This window comes from Balaenoptera musculus, chromosome 4 (assembly GCF_009873245.2).
Source record: "Balaenoptera musculus isolate JJ_BM4_2016_0621 chromosome 4, mBalMus1.pri.v3, whole genome shotgun sequence".
NCBI classification, from domain to species: Eukaryota; Metazoa; Chordata; class Mammalia; order Artiodactyla; family Balaenopteridae; genus Balaenoptera; species Balaenoptera musculus.
The window spans coordinates 117151441-117172430 of record NC_045788.1 but is presented as its reverse complement, the minus strand read 5'-3'; the positions used below and the strand labels follow the sequence as shown (position 1 = coordinate 117172430).

The 20990-nt window shown below is 31.7% G+C and overlaps 1 protein-coding gene across 3 annotated transcripts in view; it reads right to left on the bottom strand.

Annotated features, from left to right (window-relative positions):
- The window catches only part of USP25 (ubiquitin specific peptidase 25), a 144992-nt gene that overhangs the window by 7456 nt on the left and 116546 nt on the right, over window positions 1-20990 (bottom strand). For 2 of the 3 annotated variants that reach the window (XM_036851646.1, XM_036851648.1), the window contains 4 exons: window positions 18957-19052; window positions 7885-8063; window positions 5993-6071; window positions 1569-1648 (listed from right to left, as the gene is read on the bottom strand). In XM_036851646.1, coding sequence (XP_036707541.1) covers window positions 1569-1648; window positions 5993-6071; window positions 7885-8063; window positions 18957-19052 — 434 coding nt within the window. The remainder of the gene's footprint in view (window positions 1-1568; window positions 1649-5992; window positions 6072-7884; window positions 8064-18956; window positions 19053-20990) is intronic. The other variant, XM_036851647.1, reaches the window with a different exon arrangement.

The following is a 20990-nucleotide window of genomic DNA, read 5'->3' as shown; positions in this document are numbered from 1 at the left end:
ATTTTGTCCTTTTCTGATTTCATTAAATTATACAAGAATACAGAGGTCTCTATTTCAATTTTTCTCTCCCTAGTTAGTTGTGTGACCTTGACAAAGTTATTGCAGCACTGTGAAGCCCAGTTTCTTTACCTATAAAATGGAAATACCTTTTAGATACTCTATTCAATTGTAAGACCATATTAATATTTTTCTCAGAAAACTTAATCTCCAAAATCCTAAAGCTAATTAGAATATCCCTATTAAATAAAACTTTGACCAAAATATTAATAAAATAGAGCTGATCAAAATAGTTTTCTATTTCAGTGACCAAAGTGAATTAACTTAAAAGTACACAATCACTAGGACTTTAATAATTTGTATCCAAGTATTAACATTACTTTTTACTTTTGTGTGATAACTTTTAAGATTTTGATAAGTGTAAGAATGATGGCATTGTGTACTGTCCAACGAACAGAGCAGCACTGTCCAACAGAACTTCCTGCAATAATGGAAGTGGTGTATCTGTGCTGGCCAGAACAGTAGCCACTAGTCACGCATAACTACTGAACATTCAAAATGTGGCTAGTATGATTGAGAAACCGAATTCTTAACTTTAAAAATTTTAATTAATTTAAATTTAAGTTTTTGCATGTGGCTGGTGGCCACCATGTTGGACAGCATAGCTCTAGACGTAATGTTCCATGTTGGCATTTAAAAAAAACAACATTATTACCTCAAGTGGAGGTTTCTTATACTTTACACAATAAAAAAGAAAAGGAAAAAAAAAGAAAGAAATCAATATCCCTTTTACTTGGCGGCAGTATTACAGTGTATATTAAATATAGCACATAAAAAAATCCTTTGTCAAGTAAATTAATGTTAAAGGATATGAATTGAGAAATACATGGATAATAAGTAAATACACATTAGTGAATAATCTATAATGGTCAATAAATCAATATGTATCCTTTTCTTCTCAATAACAATGATTGCAATTTAAAAAGTAGAAATTCCTTTAAAACCATCTGTAATTTGTATGAGAAGTAATCTAAAATATTTACAGTCGCAGTATTTAGAAGACAACTGATTAGTTTTCTACAGCTATATTTTTTATAGTACCTGGAAGTTCAGAGAAAGAGACAGATTAGAAACGCTATCTCTAATTTGACGTCAAGATTAAACTCAGAAAGAACAGGAAAAAGGCTAGTGACTGGAAGGTGGATGTTGGAGAATACAAAGAATTCCATTTGCTGGGCTACCAGCTTCTTCGGTCCCCAGCAAACTTCTAGGCTTCAATCTAATCCTATTCCATTCTAAGTTTCAATTGTAGTGTTTGAGAGCTGATAAAAACAATGACAATAATGCCAGCTTTACAGATTTAGCTTAAAATGGAAAATATATTGTATGTGGGGTATATGGGAACTCTTTGTATTAATTTTGCAATTTCTCTGTAAATCTAAGACTGTTCTAAAATAAAACATTTATTGAAAATATACACTGCAAACAAAACCTTTTCTATAGATGAGGTCACATCTGAATAGAATACAAAAATTAAGCTCTTCTTTTCATGTGTGTCCATTTTGCCTTACCTTTCTCTTTGAAAATTTTCTAGCCCAATTATGAGATACAGGGTTGTTTCCCTGAATTTTCTATAATCCTGATGCCATTCCTGTAGGTGAAAGAAAAGAGTAAAAGTACATAGATATTAAAACTACAATGAAAACTGCTTATAAATGCATTGTTTTGATAACTGTTTGAATTAATAGAAGCAAAGAGTTCATAATCAAAGATAAACTAGACCTAAATCAAGACTTTACTGTCTTATATACAAAACTATTTATCGGTATAATAATAAATGTAAAAATTATTAGACATTGATGAGAAATTAAACAACAATGATCTCACTAGAAGAAAACAGAAATACAAAGGCAAGATAATCAGTCAGGTACGTCATCTCTCTCTCTCAAAAATTCTTCAGTGTAAAATTTTATTATTAAGATATCATTATAGAATATTTGGGGTGCATGTATCTTTTCAAATTAGTGTTTTCATTTTTTCCAGATACATACCGAGGAGTGAATTGCTGGATTATATTGATGGTTCTATTTTCGTTTTTTTGAGGAACCTCCATACTGTTACCCATGGGGAGAGGGAAAGAAGGAGTGCGATAGGGGTACAGGATTACAAAATACAAACTACTATGTATAAAATAGATAAGCAGCAAGGATATATTGTATAGCACAGGGGATTATAGCTATTATCTTGTAATAACTTTTAATGGAGTATAATCTGTAAACTGAACCTATGCTGTACACCTGAAACTAATATAATGTAAAGCAAATACACTCAAATTAAAAAAATATTATTATAGATCTACATCACATTGAAGGTAGAAGGTAAATGAAGCTAACTCCTCTAACAGGAAGCAAAGCTTGAAGACTGTTATTTGAAGCACAGTTTTAAGGAACTGAAAGAAAAAGCAAAATGTTACATCATAATAAATTTATTTAACCTTTTAATTTTCCCAAATTTGTGTTAAATTTTAAATGTGGTTGTTGAATACTCTTTTCAGCTGAGCTATGGTGAAAAAGATAGATGTATTTCACATTTCAACAGCCCCTTCCTCCAAAACAACTCACAATTATTGGGCATGTAATGTGACTAAATGATTCAGAACTCACAACTTATAACTCTAGAAAATGATTTAAAAAAAAAAAATCAAGATTTCTTAACTTACTTAATAAAAATTGATTCAAGGAAAATCATAACTAAAATTCAATATAGGACTAACCTAAGGGAGATAGCGATGATAGAAGTGTGAAAGCTTTTATATACATATTATTATAAGTAAATGAAAATAAGAAACATACAGGCCAGTTATTGACCAGCTACATTCTACTTGAATACGAATCATTTTAATTTTTAATTTTAAAAGGCATAATTTCCACACTATTAGTAGACCTTAATAACAAATAAAGGTTAAATTGTCTTGCAAGCATAAAGTTAACTTTTCTGGGGGAAGTATTCAAATTGCCACTCTATTGTCATTAGAATCACCTTAGAAGTTGTTAAGTAGGTAAACTTTTTCTTTAAAGGGTTAGACAATAAATGTTTTAGGCTTTGCAGGCCATGCAGTCTCTGTTGTAGTTACTCATCTCTGCGGCTGTAGTGTGAAAGTGCTGATGTGCAATACCTAAACAAATCGCTTGTGTTCCAATAAAACTTTATTAAAAAAAAGCGGGTAGTGAGCTGGATTTGGTCTGTGTGCAAGGTTTGCTGATGTGCGACTTAGAGCAAGACAAAGATATGTGGGATATACAGAATCCAAAAACATGTCACGTAAATACCTATAAGACTTAGTGGATCTGCAGTTAGAAAAAATATGAGAAGTTTTCATAATAAAAATATGCTGAATCCAATCTGATGAAGCATGCTTGTAGAGAGACTGTAGAATCAAATCACAGTTAAAAAATCAAGTCCCATGTTACCTGAATCTTGGAGACAAGGGTAGAGTTAGCAACCAATTTGCCTGCCATCTCTGGCATGTACTGTGTGTCCATTTATTTGTGGCTGTGTTCCTAGATTTTCTATTCTGCTTTATTGTTCGAATTTACCTATTCTTATGCTAATATTATTATAAAGCATAAAGGTTAAAATAATTTGTATTGATTTCAAGTAAAAAGCCTTCCTACCTTGTTCTTCTTCAAGAATGTCAGGACTAGAGTGAGATCTTTGCATTTCCATAAAATTTTTGAATCAGCTTATTAAAGCTCCATAAAACAACTTGCTAGAATTCTGACAGAAACTGCCCAGTATCAATAAACCATTGTGGGGAAAACTGACATCTTTACAATACCAAGTTTCCCAAACACGATACGATACATATATCCATTTGTTTAGGTCTTCTTTATAATGTCTCCTAAAGTCATGCACATTTTTTTGCTATATTTGCTTCTAGGTACTCCACAGTTTGGGTACTACTAAAAATGCTGTTATTCTTAAGAATTTCTATCTGATTGTTACTGGTATAAAGGAATAAAACTGATATTTGACGTAAGACTTGTATGTTACAGAGCTCTCTTATCTTTATTTATCTCCCATAAATTTATCTGTAGATTTTGTATTTTCTAGGTATAAAATCTGCAAATAATGATAACTTTGTTTCTCCTTTTGCAATCTCTTACTTTTTGCTTTATTTTTTGTTGCCTTACTGTCCTTGAATTTCCAGTACAATGCTGAATAGAAGTGGTAATGGCATACATGCCTGTCTTTTTCTTGATCACAAAAGGAAAGCTTTCAATGTTCAGATTTCTTTATGATATTTGTTTTTGTTTTTCAAGACACTCTTTAGTAGATTAAAGTAGCTACCTTGTTTCTCCAAAGAAGATATACAGATTGCCAAGAAACACATGAAAGGATGCTCAACATCACTAATCATTAGAGAAATGCAAATCAAAACTACAATGAGGTATCACCTCACACCAGTCACAATGGCCATCATCAAAAAATCTACAAACAATAAATGCCAGAGAGGGTGTGGAGAAAAGGGAACCCTCTTGCACTGTTGGTGGGAATGTAAATTGATACAGCCACTATGGAGAACAGTATGGAGGTTCCTTAGAAAACTAAAAATAGAACTATCATATGACCCAGCAATCCCACTACTGGGAATATACCCTGAGAAAACCATAATTCAAAAAGAGTCATGTACCACAATGGTCATTGCAGCTCTATTTACAATAGCCAGGACATGGAAGCAACCTAAGTGTCCATCGACAGATGAATGGATAAAGAAGATGTGGCACATATATACAATGGCATATTACTCAGCCATAAAAAAACCCAAAATTGAGTTATTTGTAGTGAGGTAGATGGACCTAGAGTCTGTCATACAGAGCGAAGTAAGTCAGAAAGAGAAAAACAAATACCGTATGCTAACACATATATATGGGATCTAAAAAAAAAATGGTTCTGAAGAACCTAGGGGCAGGACAGGAATAAAGACGCAGACGTAGAGAATGGACTTGAGGACACGGGGAGGGGGAAGGGTAAGCTGGGACGAAGTGAGAGAGTGGCATGGACACATATACACTACCAAATGTAAAATAGATAGCTAGTGGGAAGCAGCCGCATAGCACAGGGACATCAGCTCGGTGCTTTGGGACCACCTAGAGGGGTGGGATAGGGAGGATGGGAGGGAGACACAAGAGGGAGGAGATATGGGGATATATGTATACATATAGCTGATTCACTTTGTTATACAGCAGAAACTAACACAACATTGTAAAGCAATTATACTCCAATAAAGATGTTAAAAAAAAAATACAACGCAAAACAAAAAATAAGTGGAGAAAAATAAACGACGATTATATTTAAAAAAAAAATGACTGTTTTCTGTATCCTTCCTTTTATCTGTTAATGTAGTGAATTACACTAATTGTTTAAGGGAATATAAAGTAATTAAGTTTGTAAATGAGAGCGGTCATTAATCAAAGGCACTCATGAAAGCAAGTTAAAATTTACCAAATTTATAAATTTTTGAAAAGATAATGTATAAAGTTAAATTTAAAAGCTTGAAAAAATACTAGGTGTTTGAATTGGTAACTTAAAAAAATATTAGTTTTAAAGCCAAAGTTAACACAAAGAGAATTTTTTGCACAAAAATTACCACAGGCATGATACGAGTGCTCATGTGTGTGCTCGAGATCTCTCACACAACACTGTCCAATAATGACAAATGCATATGGCATACAATGATTAAAACGAATTTCTAACTTCCCCCCAAAATATCTGATGAAGCAAAGAAAAAATACAGCATGGCTTCACTGTAGTACAGTATTTAAGAACATAGGTTCTGTTAACAAAGTTGTGACGTGAAGTTATGAGAACTTTAGGCAAGTTACTTCACCACTCTATGTCAAATTTTCTCACGTGCTTAGCTGTGCTGAAATGAAAGATTACTGAATTAAACAATTCCTCAATCTATAGTTCAACCTCTCAAAAGGCACATTACCTCATACTCCTCAAAGTTTACTTCTTCAGGTTTTATCATTTCAATTTTGGCTTGAGCAACTTTCATTATGTTGTGACACCTTCAAATAAAAGAAATGTATTTCTAAATCAAAAGCAAACTCCATAAAAACTGAAAAACATGTGTTACACAAAACTAAACTACCCAACACATATGAAAATGAAATACACTATCACTGAGCAATATTTTTTTGAGGAAACAACTTTCAAATAACTTAAGTGAAAAATGTGTTTTTTGGACAATACCAGATAGTTACAAAGTATATAAAGAAGACAGAAGCAATAATTCTAATTCAAATTTACCATGTTATATTTATTGATACATATGGCTTTTAAATTATATTCTATTAATAAAGATGGAATATGTAAAAAAAATTTTTAAATTTATAATGTATTATTAAGTAAGCTCCAGAGACACAAAATCTTATTTTCCCCCAAATGGTATTATTAATAAATAGTAAAAAGGAATCCAAAATGTGCCTATCATTTCAGGTAGGAATGGAAACATTTCAATAGATTTTATGATCAGAACCATTGCTAAAGAAATCTCCCCAAAATATATTTAGTTATCACACACATTTTACTCCAGATTTCAAGCACAAAAGAAATTAGATTTCTTAAAACGAACTATTTTTAGTTGCCAGGGCAAATAACTGCAAAAGACTGAAAAATCAACGTGAGTACTCCATAAGTATCCTCCCCAAATTCAATAGCATATACTCATTGGAACATAGTACACTGACAGTCCAGATAATGAGGGTTATAACTTCTGAATTCTTCAGTTATATGTAACAAAATAAGTGATGCCAACCTTACTACTAATAAAAATATTAATAGCCAATACTCACTGAGCATTTACTATCTAACAGATAATGCTCAAAACCATTTACCTGTATTATTTCACTTAATCCTAAATTTCACAGCAGACACATGGTGAGGCAGAAATTAAATCTAGATGCTTTGTTTTCCCTCATACTCTTCTCTACTCACATATTTTTAATTCAGTATTTTTGAGACATTCATGAAAGGATAATCATTTACTTCAGAATTAAAATGTGTTTACAATGAACTCCAAGATAGTATAAATGTTTCTGTATTCTAAAATAACTTTTCAGTACTTTGGATCTTTACCTGAGGCCTAAATTTTTTTAAATAGTATTCATTCTAACTAGACTAAATTAAAATTTTTAACATTAGTAAATAGTTTTATAGGAGTTTCTAAGAGAAAACATTTTTTGGTAAACCAAAATTAATTTAACCATTCTAAGCCTTCTCTTTATGTCAGGAGATGTTTAATTACTTTATTTGTACATATGATTAATTACTTTTCTCCAGTGGTTCTCAAACAAGGGTTATTTTGCTCCCTCAGGGGATATTTGGCAGTATCTGGAGACAGTATGGGTTGTCACCAGTTGGAGGGTACTACTGGCATTTAGTGGGTAGAGGCCAGGAACATTACTAAATATCCTACAAAATACCGGACAGCCCCCTCAAAAACAAAAAATTATTTGGTCCCAAATATCCATAGTGGAGAGGTTGAGAAATTCAAATATTAAGTCCCAAAAGGGCAGTGATAATTATATTATACTCTTCTGTGTACCTTTACATTGCCTAGCTCAGTACCTTAGTTCACAATTAAAATGTACTAAAGCGATCTAAATTATTTTTAGTTCAAACTTTTAAAGGTCATGATTATAAATCCCAAATAAATTACAAAGCAATTGTTCAAATTAAGTGAAGTCAAATTCTGTACTGCATTTATTGAAATATGTCTGTGTATGTGTAAAATAAACATTCAAAAATTGCACTGGGAGCTATAAAAAAGACAAGGACAATTTGAGCACACGAATAAGATATTTAACATTTTCAAATTACCTTTCATCAAAACTCAAATTTCTATCTCCAAATTGTTCTAGCAATGTTTTCTCAATGATTTTCTTTGGAGCCTGATTCTGGATAAAGTAGACTACTACATGATGTAAACGGTAGTCTGTTTCTGGTGGGGTATCTTCTTGGGCCAATTTAACCAACCTTGAATATTCCAACTTAATTGCCTAGAAAGTACAAGAAAATGTCAATCTTGGTTAATTATAATAATTAAAATCTTTCAATATTAAAACTTAATTATCCTTACAATGAAATATGCTTTTTTCCTTTTAAAATATTACAAATAAGGTAGTAGTACATCTAAGAATATTGTCCCATGTTCCATAGTTTAAATACATCTAAGCTTACCATGTGAGTAACTTTGTAAAACTTATCAGAGCCTGGTCAAAGTCTATTCAGAGGCATAAAACAGAGATACTAGGTATATCACCTAACCTATGCTCAGTTTGATGTACCCCTCTAATGTTTCAAATTCTAGGGCTGAACTGCAGTTCCCTAGAATACCCATATCTGAAAGAAGATGGCTGGCTCTTAAATGCATAACATCACCACAATTAACTTCAACTGTAGAGCTGACAAATAAGGGATGAAAAAGCAAGTTTTTTATTTACCATAAAATAAATTTTTTATTATTTCAAAAATATTTGAATTTTATCAGTGTAATGATTATTAATGCATAATATCACTATTACTACCTTGATACTTGAGCTTACTTTTTCTTTATAAACACCTCAGAATTCATATTATAATGGGAAACAATAAATACTAATGCATGTTCCCACACATAAGCAAATGATTTGAAAAATATCTGCTCATAAAGAAATATGTGTACAGTTATATATCAAATACTACTATAAATAAGAAGCCCATATAGTTAGATAACACTTTAAAAATATTCATTTATATTAGACACATCTAAATTCTAACTCTGCTAACCATAAAACATTTGGGGCTACATGCAAAATATATTTTACAAAAAGTCCATTCTACCGGAAAGGGTTTTTCTTTTTTCTTTTAAATGCATGCCTTTCCTAAGCAATTCTTGGCCATCCAGAAACTACCACCTATGGGGCTGTATTTTATAGAAGTGAGAAAACATAACTGAAAAATAGTAAATGAAATATTCTAGTTATATATTCTTAGGGAAGCTAATAAGTCCTTTCTATTGATATATAGCTTAGCATTATAAATAGAGTAAGGTAATTACTCTATAGCTAAAATAAATTATTCCAGTTTTATTTTGGATATACATGTCATTCTAAAGTGTTACTGCTGTGGTTAAAAATAGCCATGAAAATTAACTATATTTAGTCATGTAAGACTATGATGGCTCACTTTACTGCATGCTTTGCTTATAAACTCTTTAATCTTCCCAATTTGAAATTAAAAATTTTTCCAAGTTGAAAAAAAGGCACATGGTCATTTAATAACTAAACTATACGGAATTTGAGAATAAGTGTTAAAGAAAAACAATAAATAACTGTTCTTCCTTATCATGGCCCTTAGACAATGATTGGCAGAGGCTATTAGAAGGTTTTTGGATATTTAAATATTTCAGATGTCATGCTTTTGGCCGAAATTAGTATGACCAGAATAAAATAAATTTGTCTCTTAAATAATATTATAGGTTTAGACATAAGGAATTACAACACTAAATGATTATCCGTTCTCCCACCTGCCTTCAAAACACAGGCTGTGATTTTTTTTTTTATAAATAGTAAATAGATTTCTATTAGAGAGCTAGAATATACATCGTCTTTAACTCTAAGATTATGTTTATCTCTTGATTTTGCTCTATTTAAGATTCTCCTAATTTTAATGAGTAAATGCCAAAGTCATAATCTATAGGTGTTTTATTAAACCAGTAGAAGTAGAAAGGTACTTCTAAATATCTAGGAGCAGTTTTTCAAACACAAAATACCACATTTTATCAGCATAAATTATCAACTTTTTTTTTAATGAATTGCTTTTTCTCTAACGTCATTTTATTTATTTATTTTTTAAATTTTTATTTATTTATTTATTTATTTATGGCTGTGTTGGGTCTTCGTTTCTGTGTGAGGGCTTTCTCTAGTTGCGGCAAGTGGGGGCCACTCTTCATTGCGGTGCACGGGCCTCTCACTGTCGCGGCCTCTCTTGTTGCGGAGCACAGGCTCCAGACGCGCAGGCTCAGTAATTGTGGCTCACGGGCCCAGTTGCTCCGCGGCATGTGGGATCTTCCCAGACCAGGGCTCGAACCCGTGTCCCCTGCATTGGCAGGCAGACTCTCAACCACTGCGCCACCAGGGAAGCCCTCAACTATTTTTTTTTTTTTTATGAACTTCCTTCTCAAGAAGTTTTCTGACTTCTACAATATACTGCAACCATACACATTCCTTCAGATTTTCAACAAGGTGTTCCACACTGGTATATTTAGGAGAGCTGTACACAATCTACCCTTAACATTTAACATGGTCCTACTAATCAGGCTCAGTGTTAACCTATTGAGTCTTATTTCCTGTTACTCTTCTACCCAGATCAGGTTCAACTCCCCACAAATGCACACATGTCTTTGCTCCTTAAGTTCTCTACATGCATGATGTCCTTGATCATTCCCCATCTAGCCACACATGATTCATTCAATGAGACTAGTTAAAGTCTCTCTCTTTTGAAATCTTCTTCCAAATGATTTCTACTTAGACTTTTTTCTACTTTTCTAAATCATATGATAAAACATATTCTAAATTTATAACTTCTTATAGACTATTTTGATGTAAGTATATGTATACATTAGAAAATGTCAAATATACAAACATACAGTATACTCTGGAGGCAGTAAGATCTAAGGGAAAATCAGCTGGAGTAAAATTCAGAAAGCTAGGTATATCATTTTATTTTTAAAATTGTTTATTTTAAAAACTGATAGTGTACTAAGAGATGAAGAAAAACTACTTCAAATTCCAGAGGGTCAGAATCATATAGGTTATATTCTTTGAGCACAATGTAATATAAATAGGAATTAAAAATAAAGATAATTCCCAAACTAAACACTTAGGAATTTTAAAATACTGTTCTAAATTACTCTTGGACCAAAGGAATCAAAATTATATTAATACTGAGAATATGAGATCTCAAAACCAAAGGGACACAGCCACATTGGTAAAGGAAAATTCCAGCTTAAGCAATACAGAATAACATTTATTTCAAGAAGCTAGAAAAAGAAAATAAACCAAAATAAAGTAGAAGAAATAAAATAATGTGGCAATTAGATAAAGACCACCAAAGGCTTTTTCTTTCCAAAAAGCTGAATGGAAGACCAAAAAATGGAGAAAACACCACCAGAAATAAGGAAAGTGATAATACCAAAGATACAGGAAAAAGTTTTAAAATTTATAAAAGAATAATATATAACTTTATGCCAATAAACTATAACATCTTTATTAAACAGATGATTATCTAGGAAAATATAAGTTATCAGAATTACTTTAAGAGGCAGAAAAACTGAAGAGATGCAGAAAAAATATAGATAATTGAAAAGGTTGCCTAAGATCTATGCCCAATAAAGGAATTAGGCCCATTCTGTTTTAGAGCTGTGCTGTCATGTCAGATCTTCAAAGACCAGATGATTCCTATATCTAAACTGCTCTGAACCTGAAAAAGGGGGAAAGCCTCCTTAATGATTATATAAAACTAGTATAACCTGAATATCAAAAATTGACAAATATTTTTAAAAAAAGAAAGTATAGATCAATTTTGTCAGTGAACATAGATGCCAAGACCCACATCTATTTTTGATAAACTACCTTGTATACATAAAGAATATATAGGAACAGATAGTGTTTACAATGATTAAAAAAAAGATAGACGAATGCTAAGATCCTTACTTTGCAAGGATTAAGGAGAAATCTGTTCAGCATCTCAAATAGATGCATTAAAAAATTATCTAAATTCCAAAACCAACCAGTTTAAAAGAAAACTCTTAACTGTAAATTTAAGAAAGTGCTTTTAAACTTATAAGAGAGGATCTGTAAAAAACCAACACTACACATTCTATTTAACAATAAAACACTAAAAACATTCACATTATACTCAGGAACTAAACAAAGGAGTTTACTACCATTATTTTATTATTTATATTCTGAAAAGGCTGGTCAACATAATAAAACCAGAAATAAGAGATAAGTATAATGGAAATTATCCCAATAATGAGATAGTTATTGGGAGGCAGTTTACTGAAATAATCAAGAGAATCAACCAAAACATTATTAGAAAATATAAAGGGTTCAATAAAGTAACTGGATACAATATAAATACATAAAAGTAATTAGTTTTTCCACAACCTACCCTACCAATAATTTGGTATTAAAAGTGAGGATAAACAACTCAATTCACAGAAATAATTTTTATATATCTAAGATTAGATTAAAAAAGAAGGTATAAGACCATTATGAAGTAAAATTCTAAAACCTTACTTAAGGACATAAGAGAGGACCGAAAAACTGAAGATTCATATCATGTTCCTTTCTGAGAAGACTCAAAATACTGAAAAATATAATTATCCACCTCACTGTAACTTAATATAATGCAAGTACAATCAAATTCGGAAAGGATTTAAGGAGACAAGTTGCAGTTGGTTAAAAATTATCAAAAAAGAAAAAATGAAACTTGCCAAACTTTCCATTTATAAAAGAAAAAAAATTAAGAGGTGTTTCTACTACAAAATGTCAAAATATATTACAAATGGTCCATAATGTAAATAAGTGTAATATTCAAAAACAGAAAAATGATCAATGGAACAGAGATACCCAAAGAGACCCATTTATAAAAAGGATTTAATATACGATACAGTATTTTAAGTCAGTGTGCAAAGAATGCATTAGTCAAAGTGTTATGTGTCATGATACGTTTGGACTTTTTGGATATTTCTCTATTTGGAGAAAACTGAAATCTCATATCTGGGAATCAAACAATAAAAATCATTAAAGTAACAAAGATTTGAATAATTTTAGAAGTGATCATATAGTCTCAAATCCATTAAGGAACTATTGCTATATTTTATAAGATTAAAAACATTATGTACAGTTAAGACATCAAAAACAAATTTGAGGATAAATGACAAACCACAAAATACAATTTTCAAATTATAGATGAATCAAATTTCTTAGCAGATCAGATGCTCATTTAACTTAAAAAAAAAGAAAAAAAAAGTGTGCAAAAAATGGACAGGCAGTTAACAGAAGAAATACCAACTGCCAAAAAATTTAGAGAAAGATACTTAGCCTAACTAAAGATCAAAGATACATAAAATAATGGGATTACCCTTTTTATATCATTTTGTCAGCTAAGCATCAATGATGGTACATTGGAAATTCTACTACGCTATGTTCACATGAGTTTTCAAATGATATATGTACAAGAATGTTCACAAAAATACTGGAAATGACCTAAATGCCCAGCAACAAAAATGGTAATGATGAATTTAATAAAAGTTACAATTTGTGAGGGTTCTTTATGTGACACTGACACTTTATGTGACAGACACTGTCCAATGATGTCTACATGGATTATCTCACTTAATTCTCAAGATAACTTCTCATTTATAAATAAAAAAAAATGGCCGTGATAATGTCAGTAAATTGCCTAAGATCACACAATTATTAAGGGATAAAGCTAGAATTTAAACCCAGGCATCTGACCATAGAGCCTTTGCTAGTAACAGCTCGCCTGGGACAGAACTTTCTAACCTAGGCCATGAATAAGCTGTAAGAATTCTGAGATACTAATCCCATCAGCCTTTATGGTAGCCAGATCCATCACTAGATCTATCCATGTTTGTCATAACAAGGAAAAAACTGGAATGCTCTGCTCTAAAAAAATGTTTAAATAAATTTTGGTAAGCTCAACAGGAAATAAAATGTACCTATGAAAAACAATAAATCTACAAATCATGACACGAATAATCATAAACCACATTACATGAAAAAAAAAACTAGAAAAAGAAAAGGTAGAAAGAGCATACTTCTATTTTTATTTAAATTATAATGTATGGATGAGTACTGAATACCAGTCTCATTTATCTACCTAGGAGCATATACAAGAAATAATCAATAGAAGCTAACTGTGGAGTGAAAATTAAAAAGTGAGAGAGAAATGTTTACATTCTATGTTTTGGTATATGTATATTTTATTAGTTTAAACATCGCTTTCTCTAAGAAGCCCTCTAGATAACAGCTCTGTTTTTCCATTATAAGGTCTCTTTCCACAAACTGCTCCTTTATCATACTAATTATGACTCTAATTAGTGTTTGCTTCCCCCTAGAAAATAAGCTTCATTAAGGCAGGAACTCAGTCCATCATTTCCCCAGCTATATTCATTGGCTTTAGTACAGTACCTTGACATAAGCAGGTAATACCTTTTGAATATGCCCATCAACAGAATGGAAAAAAAAATAGTGTAGTCATACAATGGAATACCGTAAGAGAATGAACAAATTCTAACTATATCCAATAATATATATGAAGCTTCAAACATGTTCTTCAGTAAAAGCAGCCAGACACAAAAGGACCTATAGTAAAAGATTCTAGGTATATAAAGTTCAACAAGAAAACTTACATTGTTAGAAGTTCAGATAACACCTACTTTTGGATAGGGGGAAAGTGTAGTTCATAGAAAGAAGAAACAAAGGTAATTTCTGGAATACTATAATGTTCTATTTCTTGGCCTGGTTGACAGTTACATGAATATGTGCACTGCGATAATTCACAGAGCTGTAAACTCATGAACTGTGTTCTTTTCAGCATGTTTTACATCTTAATAAAAATATTTTTATAAGTACTGAATAAACAGAGGGGTAATAATAATAGGCATTTATAAAATAAAAAACAAACTAATAAAGTTATGTCAACTGGGAACAATTGTTATGAAGCAATGAAATAACCAGTAAGGAAAAAAAGTTTCATAATATAGAAGTGTTATTGCTTCATTAAAATCCTAAGGGCACTTTAATAGGTACAGACAAAAAAAAAATGTTACAAAAAAGAAATTTTAATGTCTTTGAAAGTAAATGAAAAAAGTTATACTAATCGCATGATTATAATTATGATGTGACCCTCCCACTCCCACCCCTGTACATATACATACAGGCAACTAGTACTTTGAGAATATTATTCCTTTTTTTCCTTCTGGCTTTTATTTTTGCTCATCACAGTAGCCTTGTACTGCCTTTCCCTGAATTTTGTTTTTACATGACAGAAACTTCTGTCTTTAAGCCACTATGATTTGGGGACTTTCTGTTAACAGTGAAAACTAATCTTAATAAATAGAGTCAACTTGGGAAAAGGACTTAGGTAAATGTCTTTTCTCATTTGTTTTTCTAGATCTGCCTGCCTACTATCTCTTTAATATTTGTGTACAGGGGCAGACTCCCATGTGGGAGGGCCTGTGGTTGAAATAGGAACTGTGACTGACTGGGTTGGTAACCCTTCCTAATTCAAAAGTTAATCCTTAGCAAATCCACTTACCCAGCTAGATGTAAGTTTCATTTCCCAACTTATCTTTTTATCAGTAACAAAGCGAACACTTTCATCACATGGTTTTACTACTAGCAAACATACATAACATTTAAAAAATTGTTCTGATCATAATGCATAAGTAAATCCATATACAGAAGTACTTAAACATGCACAGAGTTGAAAAACTTCTTCTCACAGCCAAAAAGCTAATATAAAATAAAGCCAACAAAGTTTTTTTGGGTAATGTGACAGGATAGAAGAAAAAAAAAAACTCTTTCCCTCAATTTATAATAAACTAAGCATTAAAAAGAAAGAAAATTAAAACTATACTATATCTGATTTAGGGAACATAGGAAGACAAAAGGAATCATATGTTAGATTCTGTGCTATGTATATATTTTGTGATTTAATACTGAATGTCGATAATGATTACAGTCAATTGCCAAGAACATATAGAACAATTAAAAGGTCAACTGCTGTAAAAGGAACCAAAAGTCTGTCAAAAGACCTATAACCAAAAAAGGGGCTAAGCTCGTATGGTTTTATGAGTGAGTTCTAGTTTACTCTTATGGAACAGTTAATTCCTATGGAAACTATACTAGAGTTAAAGAAAAACAGGAGAGCTCAAATTCATTTACTAAATGAATTTAGTAAATGAACTTAATAAGTATGACATCAAACCTGAGGAAGACAGCCTCCAAATTATAACTTACAGCAATTTTTTTATTAATATAGAATGCAGAAAGCCCAAATAAAATGCTACTGAGCTAAATGTAAATAGGGTATTTTTAAATTTATGAAATAAAAAATTAAAAGTGTTTTAAGAAAATATTCCAGAAAATTTATAATACCTTAGGTTGAAGAAGACTTTTTGTATAGCAGTGAAACTTCAGAACCCAGAAAGGAGAAGAAAGATAGTATAGATAGCACAGTATTTTTAAAACTTCTTTATGGAAAAAGGTACCATAAACTAAATTCAAACAGAAATGGCAGACTGGGAAAAAATATAGGACATACGTCCACAGAGAGAGTAATATATAATAAATGAGAGTACATCTATACCATAGAATACTAAATGCAGGTGGTATAGATAATGTGGTAGATATATTGTCTTAACTTTAAGAATACCCACAATATATTTCTGAGTGATATAAGTTACAAAATAATATGAAGAGTAAAAGTTAAAAAATTTCTCTATATATGCACGTCTTTAAAAACAAAAGGAAAAAACCAGAAAGGTTATACAAATGTTAGAAGTGGTTACAACAGGGCAGCAACAGAGACTGTCGTTATTAGTTTTACTTAAGACACCTCTATATTACTGAATGATTGCATTTGTATACGTTATTTTTGTTATGTATATGACAAATTTTCTCAAATTTTTTATTATCAGCTAGAACTTTCCAAATGCTAATCATTTACCTATACCAAAAGTATACATTAATTATAAACTGATAATGTTCACCTACATATTCTTCAATTACAGATAGATGAAAATATACACAAATATAAACTTCAGAGATTTTCTGCTGCATCAAAATCAGAGGGTAAATTTAAAAAGACAAATATATGAGATATAGAAAATACACAAAGGATAAGATGCAAAGGGCATCCCCAAAGTGATGATGGAAGGAGATCTCAAGACATCAGTTATATACCAGGAATAAAGGAAAACCAATGCAAACTGGAGCAGGTCATAAAGCTCCAGAATAGAATTCCACAAGAAAATAAAACTGACAAAGAACAGTGCAAAAAACTAAGCAAACAAAAAACAAAACAACCAATTCCAAGGAAAATGAAAGATGAGGGAAAAGAAGTAAAAGTAATAATATGTATGACTTAGTTCAACCCTGAGTAGCACACAAGAAATAATAATACAAGCTGAGAATTCTGAATTAATCAAATGACAAGATTCTTATACACATATTGCATGTGTGTGTGTGTATGTTGATGGAGGGATGAAAACTGTATGTGCTGGTGCGTGTATATGGGGCAGGAGAATAAAGAGGGCTCATCATTCACATCCCATGGTAGGGAATTCAACAGGAAATGTGTAAACTAAGAATCACAAAATCACAAGCATTCTACTTAAAGATATAGAATTAATGCCAAAAGGATTTGATGAAATAACTGAAAGCTGTTACCAGAGCTGGGGGTGGGAGGGATATGATGTGACTACTGTTGTTTGCAGTATGTATAATTAGGTGGCTCTTTAAAATATATGCAGGTATTAATTTAATAAAAGTGAAGTTTCCAGTTCAACTGGAAGATAGATAAAGATACCCAACTTGACAAAGATGACAATGGTACTATCAATGACAGATAACTCTTCCATAAGAAATAGAAGAAAACTTTTGAACACACATATTTAGTGTTTTCTAAGAAAAGAAATGTAGACTGCCCGGGAATAAGGATTAATTTTTAAACATAAAAGTTGTTTTTCTTTTCGTTTTTTTTTTTTTGATAAGAGTAGTTTTCAGCCTCTCTCATGGGATCTTAACAGAGTGAACAACTCATCTTGGGACCAGTCTGCCAGAACTTCAACAGTTTAGCCCCTAAGTCCTATATCCCAGGAAACCCTTCAGTCCCAGGCATACCAGGATGATTGGTCACTCTAATTCTAACCAGTTCAAAGGTGTTTATTGATATAAGGCTACTATTCACAAGGCCTTTGTTTATACTATATACCGAAAGAAACACTGAAAATAAGCAGTTTCTTAAAGACTGCGGTGAATGGTGGTATAGAACATTAAGGGAAAATTTTAGATTTTAAATGTCAAGAAAGGGAACACGTAGCTTTGTTGAAGTGAACTATACCTCAATAAAGCTGTTTGTTTGTTTGTTTTTTTTAATAACAAACACTAAAAGGGGCCAGGGAGGTAAAATAATGAACTGGCTTTGGTTAACCTAAAGAAAGTGACAAACCAAACACAGTGTTTTCATCTTTCAAATATGTAAGAACAAATAATAATGTAATCAAAACAGTAGATCTGGTATTAGAGGGAATAAAGATTTAGTCATGGAATAATGCATCAGCTTGATGGTCTCAAGTCTTGAAATGACTAGGATATTAAAATTAATTATGGAGAAAACAAATAAGAAATATAAGATAATAAATGAATGAATCATTTTAGAAACAACTAAACGAAGAAAGCAATTTAGTATGAAATGATAATAAAATTAAAGAAAAATATTGTAATATTGACTAACAGTATTACCAGAGGAGAAAATAAACTATTACCAGAAGCATTTACTCAGTTCCTATTTTTGCCCATCAATACCCTTTATTTGCTTCAAATACAAATACAATAAATTTCTGCTAACAAATCAGAGGTGTACTATTAGGATAACTCAGGTAAATTGCTTTGTTTTTGTTGAATTATCTGACTTTAAAAAGAATAATCAGTTTTAGATTCATGCATAAAAGAAACCCGTAGAACATTAGGTGGCCATGATTAGCCATGGATAGGAAGAGAGAAAGTATATAGGAAAACAAATTTAATTCAAGGAAATAAAACATTTTAAGAAGTTTATTTAAAAAATAAATAAAATGAAAATGTTCATTGTACCTTAAAGAACCCTGCTTCAGGGCCACACCTGTCATATACATTCCTGGATTTACCTATCGCCATGATAATACCTTGCATGTTCGGTGTCATCATGATCTGCCACAAGGGATTTAAAGTAAGAACTTTTGAATGGTTATCATAAAAAAAAAATCAAAAAACCAAAATCATTCCTTTACATGCAAGTTAAAAGTCCTTTGTTTTTACATGCATGTTAGAAGTCCTTTGTTTTTCACTATTTATAAATCAAACACTGCATTTTTTTTGTAGCAAATGTGATCTGATACACATATAAGTATCTCGAAATCTTCCATACAGGGCCACAGTTAGCTGACATCGTGCCTTTGTGCAAAGTGCAAAAAGGCATCCTGTCTGAACTGAAGAATTTTTAAAAAAGGCACCCCCTTCTTGACAAACAATTTAGAAAAATGTGCTGCTCTCTAAGAGAACCATTTAGAAAAAGCAACACTCTTTTTATTAAAGAAGATGCCTCTTCTTTAAGGCTCGGGGAGCTCAGCATTAGCTCAGTTCCAACTCCACTTCTGCCAGTTGGCCAGGCACCCCTGCCTGCACAACCATACAGTCTAAATATCTAAGCAGCAGCCCTGTACCCATATGACTTATTTTTAAAAGTTACAAGGCACATGCACTGTTAAACTATCACTCCAACGAATTTAAAAAAACATATACACAAAACACAAAACTCTGCCAAGAGCATAAGCACTTGCACAAAAGGTAGTGTTAAATGATTAATCACAATTCTACTTTTTTAAATGCCAGAACGCTCACCCTAAAACAAGCACTAAGGTGCTTGATCAACAAATTAACATTTTTATTAAAAACATGCCAGTCTCCATAATCTGCAAGCACCAACGTGGTAATAGTTCAACAGAAAAACGTACTGCTATTAAGTACTAAATATTTAAGTATTTCTTTGTCTTCATAATAGTTTATTATGTACTATGTCATTTTGTATAATGGACTTGAGCAACTGTGGATCTTAGTATCTGCTGGGGACAGGGAGGATACTGGAACCAATCCACCATGGATACCAAGAGATGGCTGTATTCTTAAATGTTTGTATTTTAAAATATCTGCAAAGTGAAACAACTCAAGACACTATGAAGCTATCATATTAGAGCAATAAAGAGACTGCATCCATTACCTCTGATTCACTGAACCTATTACCCATAGTATTTATTTTGGAGTACACACTGACAGTTGCAATATACCTAACATTAACTGCTTCAGAAAATCCTTCTGGCCAGTTCCTGACTCACAAACCTGCTTCTTATTCTCTTTATGGCCCATGCTTTCTTACAGTAGCACAGTAATAGTAATGTCTGTATGACACCTCGGATTTTGGTGATTAACTCATATAAGAGTTTAATTATAACCTTGAAGTAAGTCTGAAAAAAACATTACTTGGAAAAAACTATTCAATATACATTCAATTCTCATCCATGCCAGTAAAAACTAACAAATGATAGAATCCAGGGTCTGTCTTTTCTGTTGTTACTATTCAGAAACAGCTTTACTGGCCCCCTCTCAAATACAGAAAAGATCAAAACTGAACAGTGTAAAGAAAAAAGTGGTAAAGGGGAAAAAAAATCTGATGGGATCAGGACAATAGCAATTTTCATCTGGATTCCCAAGAACCATATCATGGGAAACAAAAATGCCTCCATACTGTTAGAAAACTAAGTAGATGAGAATTAACAGTGGAGTAGTAAGAAGAGATAAGATGGAGGTGCCCAGTGTATACAACACTGGTAGGCATTCGACAATGTTGATGAATCATTCAATTCAGTCACACAGAGGGTGCAGAAGAAAACAAAACAAAACAAAAGTTATCAGTACACTAATCTGTATCTCATCTATATCTAATCAGATTGTAGGATCTTCTGGTAGGAAATGGTGGGCAAAGTATTATAATCAATAATTCAAGTAAAATAGGAAAGGAAAATATTTTTAAGTGCTCAAAATTTCTGCTATTTAATTAAACAAACCTTATCAAAACCTATCAACCCGAGAGTA